The sequence below is a fragment of the Cyprinodon variegatus genome, unplaced genomic scaffold, assembly GCF_000732505.1.
Source record: "Cyprinodon variegatus isolate N-32 unplaced genomic scaffold, C_variegatus-1.0 Scaffold18, whole genome shotgun sequence".
NCBI lineage: Eukaryota > Metazoa > Chordata > Actinopteri > Cyprinodontiformes > Cyprinodontidae > Cyprinodon > Cyprinodon variegatus.
In genome coordinates this window covers 27,666-33,426 of record NW_015150471.1, presented here as the reverse complement: position 1 = coordinate 33,426, position 5,761 = coordinate 27,666, and the positions used below count along the sequence as shown (strand labels likewise).

At 39.9% G+C, this 5,761-nt stretch overlaps 1 protein-coding gene across 1 annotated transcript in view; it reads left to right on the top strand.

The window, feature by feature from the left end:
* Positions 1–606, top strand: part of LOC107092866 (natterin-3-like) — a 19,866-nt gene extending 19,260 nt beyond the window's left edge. The window contains exon 5 of the mRNA XM_015387556.1: positions 74–606. Coding sequence (XP_015243042.1) covers positions 74–606 — 533 coding nt within the window. The remainder of the gene's footprint in view (positions 1–73) is intronic.
* The last annotated feature ends 5,155 nt before the right edge of the window (positions 607–5,761 follow it).

Sequence of the window (5,761 nt, the reverse complement as noted above, 5' to 3'; positions counted from 1 at the left end):
TTTGTTGGAAAAAACGAGTATGGTCTTGGAAAGGTTGTTCCTAAGTTTGAGGCCTTCTTCCTGCCTTGGGAAGGTGATGAATACTGGTACAAGCACTATCAGGTTCTGACCATCAACAGGGACGCGTACACTCAGCACATCACTGATGTCAAGTATGGCATTGATGAGGTCGCCATCTATCAGTATGCTCCTGAAACGATGCATAACTCCAGAGTCACCAACAATGAGTGCCAGGCCATTGTGAAAACAGCCACCATCTCCAAGACCTCAGAAGTGGAGAAGACCTGGAACATTGGCAGAGCGACTAAGATTGGCATAACCAGCAGCATCACAGCCAATATCCCTCTCATCGGATCCGCTGGCATTGAGATGAGCGTAGAGAAAACGATGCAGTTCTCTAGCGGTCTCACTGTGGTGGAATCGGTTAGCCATTCAGTGTCAGTTGAGCTCAAAGTACAACCGAACCACTCCTGCAGGGTCCGAATGGAGGGGAGGAAGATGAAAGCAGACATCCCCTTCACTGCTCGTCTGAGCAGAACATACCGTAACGGTCAGACGCGGTGGACGTCAGATCGGAGAAGTCCGGGCCGTAGTGGATCGCTGTGAACCTGTGGCTGATGCCAAGCACTGCCCCTGATAAAAACACCTGTACATGTTTATGATCAATTAAATGATGACTCACAAAGAAAAACCTGATGTGCATGTGTTTTTTTACTGAATAAAGAAGTGAATCTTTATGGGTTGATGTCTGAAAACAAGTTTTACTATAAAAAGTACAGTTAACCTCTAAGCTTGTACGGTTTCTCCTACAATGCCTTCCATTTATCATTTCTACATCATAAATATCTTATTTCATTACATTCGAGCTCTGCAGAGAATTAAAAGCACCCGCAGATCAGTTATGAACATAATGCTTGTTTGTTATGTGTTATTATTACCTAAAGCAGTGTTTCCCAACCAGGGGGGTTCTCATACCCCTAGTTGGCCGTGAATGCATTGCATGCTCTATATGATAATTTTTTATTTCTAAGGTAGTAAAATAAAATAGGGCTAGGATCTGTTTTGCTTTGTGAGGAACCAATTGATAAAAAATGTTATCAACCAGAATTACGTTTTTTAATATGATTGAGTTGACTTTTAATTTTGACACATATCAAAACAAAGCAGAAGAACAGACTGGCATCAGATGTTTTTAACACCAAAATACCAGAGCTCAACCAAGGAAGCTGAAGTGTCTCAGTGAAAACAAAGGGAAACTAATTAAGTCACTCTGACTATAATTTTTTACCTACATTTTGTTTCCAAGTACCATTTTTAATACTACTTTAAATATAAAAGCAAAAGTAATGCAGCAAAACACGCTAATGTCATGACACGAGGACAGATGGACCCAGTATTCAAGGAGAGACAGTCAGTTGGAAAGTTCAAAAAGTTTATTAAAATAAAACAAAAACCAAAGTGGAGCTGAGGCTCACGGACACTGCATGAGGGGGGCGGGGCACCGCCAAATCTCAGACACTTTAAGGGAGAAACACAGGTAAGTGACCACGATCATCTGACTGAAGATTATGTTCTCAGTGAGTCACTTACCTGGTTTAGCAGTTCAGTCCATACCCCTTGTGAGGGGTGCAATCCAGCCGATGGGCTGACAGCTGACGCGGCTCGCGTCACCCAGAGTGTCCCCGGTGCTGCAGCTCCGGAGAAGTTGCAGGAAGTCGATCCTGATCAGGGATACAGATCAGGCAGGAACGGACAGAACAGGTTGCAGAACAGGCAGGAACAGAACAGGTAGCAGGATCCAGGCTTCCAGGCAATAACAGAGCTCCGGGACAGGTTCAGAGTCTGAAAAGGTCTGAAAGCGTGAACAGGTGGTCACGCACAGGAGCAGACAGGATCAGGTGCAGCTGAGCAGGCTCAGTGGAAGAGGGTAGCCGAGACAGGACGTGGAACCAGAACTTGATGCAGGACCTTTAAACTGGTCTCCTCCCTGGAGCCAGGCTTACTTGGATAAAAACTGAACCTCCCAACATATAGAGCCAAAAACCCAGAGGACTCTGCGGGGGAGGAACAGTGGATGATCAGGAGATGAGACAAACACAAAAACCCTCTTTCCACTGGCTGCCAGGATCCAGGACATGAACCATGAAATAAAACTAACAGAAAGACAAATAATGATCTGGCCCTGAATGCTCAGGCTGAACTGAATATAACCAAGAGGAAACAGGTGAGAGGAATAAATTATAATTGAGGCAGGGAGGGAAAACGGCAGGTGAAAGGAATGACTAATTAAGGGAGAGCAAACAGGCCAGATCATGACAGCTAAGGACAGAGGCTTTTATGTACTACCCTATTAAAAGAATATTTTTCTGCAGTTCTGGATTATAACATCCATCCATCCATCCATTATCTTAAACGCTTGTCCCAATTGGGGTTGCTGGTCGAGGGGTGCTGGTGCCTATCTCCAGCAGTCAATGGGCAAGAGGCGGGGTACACCCTGGACAGGTTGCCAGTCCATCGCAGGGCAACACAGAGACACACAGGACAAACAACCATTCACACACACACTCACACCTAAGGACAATTTAGAGAAGCCAATGAACCTAACAGTCATGTTTTCGGGAGGAAGCCGTAGTACCTGGAGAGAACCCACGCATGCCCAGGGAGAACATGCAAACTCCATGCAGAAAGACCCTGGGCCAGGAATTGAACCCAGAACCTTCTTGGTGCAAGGCAGTAGTGCTAACCACTGCGCCACTGAGCAGCCTGGATTATAACATCCTTATACTTAATTTTTCTGTTTAATAACTAATGGCAGCAGTGTCAAATTTAACTGCATCATCTTGAAAAACTATTTATTTTAGTGTATGGTGAACAAGTTGGTGCAGTACTGAGCCCAACCACAAAGACATGAATTGTCTGGATAAAACAATTATTTTTGATGTTTTTTTTTTTTTGTTTTGTTTTGTTTTTTTTAATACAACAGGCCATAACTAACATGAGCTTAAATGAAACAAAACAAATGAGACTGTTTTTAAAATGTAAGGAGTCTAAGTAAAAAGTTGTCTAAAACATAAACACTCCAGTAAAGTATAGATAGCCAATATTTCTATTTAAGTAAGGTAACAAAGTATTTGTACTTTGTTACTTGACACATTGCCTCCTATTTTATAAATACATGTTTATTATATTTTATTTTGTTTTTATTTTGATTCCTTACTAATTTCCAAGTCCTTTTTTATTTGAGGTGGAAAGAATAAAATGCCTAAGAATTAAATGCTCAAATTAAAAGATTAAGTAAAATAGTTTTTATTTTATAATAAGTTATTGTATGTTCTTCTTTTGGACAATCATCATTACTTTTGACTGAGAGGGGAACTCATGGTAAGAGAAAATGCCCAAAGGGGTACATTGTCGTAAGCTCAGAATGTAGGACCCAGAATTCAGGCGAGACAGACCGTGGGAAAGTTCAAAATGAAGAGCGTCCCCGATGCAGTGGCCCCAGTGAACAGGCAGGAGTCCAAGCCAGGTCAGGTAAAGAGCTCAGAGCAGGAAGGTTTTGAGATCTAGAGTCCGCAACATGGCCAGGGGTTCCGATCTGAACCGGAACAGACAGATCCAATGCTCCAGGAATCCACAGAGCACTCAGGCAGTTTCAGGGCTCCATTAGTCCAACAGAGAGCTCAGGCAGACAGGCTTAGATGGAGAAAGACCGTGGGAAAGTTCAAAACGAAGAGAGTCCCCGATGTAGTGAACAGGCAGGAGTCCAAGCTAGGTCAGGTAAACAGCTCAGAACAGGATGGTTCTGAGATCTAGAGTCTGGCCTTGATGGCTAAAAAGCAACTAAAAAAGGGGATATGTGAAAAAGTACTTACTTAATGTTAAAAGCAATTAGATAACTAATGAATCCTTATCTTATTAATTTACATAGGCATAAAAATTACCTATGATTAAAAGAAGTGACATACAAAGTCGAGCTCAATTTCACAAACCAAACCCAGTCATGATTAATACCTGACCTGCAGAGATAAAAAAAAAATGATTTACAAAGTAACCCCCTCTGGCTAAAAATCTCAGAAAATAATTTGTCTAAAAGGTAAAAAAAAAAAAAAAAAAAAAAAAAAAAAAAAAAAAAAAAGTAGAAAAACAAACTTGCTTAAATCCCTACTTGAAGTCCCTTTTCAGATGGTGGGACACCAATGAACCAAAATATGAAACCACTATCCGCAATTTGGGAAAACTCGCAGTAGTGGGGAATCTGCTTCTGTCTCCTTGAACCCCAGTCGGCCTCAGCAGATGGCTGCTCACACTGAGCCTGGTTCTGCTGGAGGTTTCTTCCTGTTCAAAGGAAATCTTTCCTCTCCACTGTCGCTACAAGCATGCTCAGTGTAAGGGATTGTATTTGAGTTCATGAATCGATGCAATCAACTGATTTTCCTTAGATAGAAACTTTGTATCAATTTGACTGTATGATCTGGTGAACTGTAAAGTGCCTTGAGATGACATGTTGTGAATTGGCGCTATAGAAATAAACTGAATTGAATTTAATTGAACCTCCTGATAGAAAACTGTGAACCAAGATTACGCCAAGAGCTCGTTAGGATGCCACAGAACAATCTGGTGTCATATCTCATGCCATACAGCCTTCATAAGTTAAAATGCTGTATTAAGAAAAATAAATATGAGCAGGAATCGAATCATGGTAGTTTTTTAACTGACAAACACCAATACTGACCCAGTAAATACAAAGGCTAAAAGACTGGTTGATGCCATCAAAGGCTAAAAAATACTTATAAAATACTAAAAACTTAAATCGAATGTACAAAATGTAAGTTTAACCTCTATTTTTATATTTCTCTTTTTTTTACTAAGATATAACTATAATCTACACATTAACGCTGAAAAAATATTTAAAATAAATCTACTTTTTATATTTTCAATAGGAATACGAATATGAATCTAAACAAAAAATGCATCTCATGGGCTTTTGACTTAAAATGTCACTTTATTTTCACAACAATTAAATGTAATGATTACAACAAAATAAAAAAAACGGACCCTTTACCATATTAAGAAATTAAGCAATTAAACGGTGTGTTTAATTGCCACTTATTTAGATGATCCATCTGGAAATAAAATATCGTCCTCTATACCTTTAAACACTGCTGGCCTGTTAGCAACCTTCATCTGCCTTCATCAGCTAAATAATGAAATAACGATAGCGATGATTAGTCATGGTCACTCTCAGATTATCTGTGCATGGGGAACAACGTCAGTCTCAAGCAGCCTCATCATCTTATAGCGTTTCATAGCACGTCTGCTTTAATCAATGACCTGCCGCTACTGAAGCTCTAATCTATTTCTCCTGCTCTGTATCTTTGTCTTGTCATCAGTAATCTTTGGACATACATACCGGTAAATCCATTTTTATTTTATTTTGTAGCTAAAACACGTGATCTTTCAATAAGGGATATTTCTATTCTATTTTCTTCTGAATGTTTTGGTTAAACTGGATAATAATCTTGCCACATTGTTATATGTCCATTGTAATGATTATATCACAATGATATGATCATTACATTTGATTCACAATTTTTTATTAAAAGGTTTGGTCTTTCTAAGCTCAGAGAGGATTCAAAGCCAGCTTGAATTAAAACATGACATGTTTTAAATAATTCTGAGTTTAGCCTCTGATCAAACGTCATTTTAAAAAAGGACATTTAAGATCATGGCCATGGAAAGAGGGCATGCTAGGGGTGCTGCA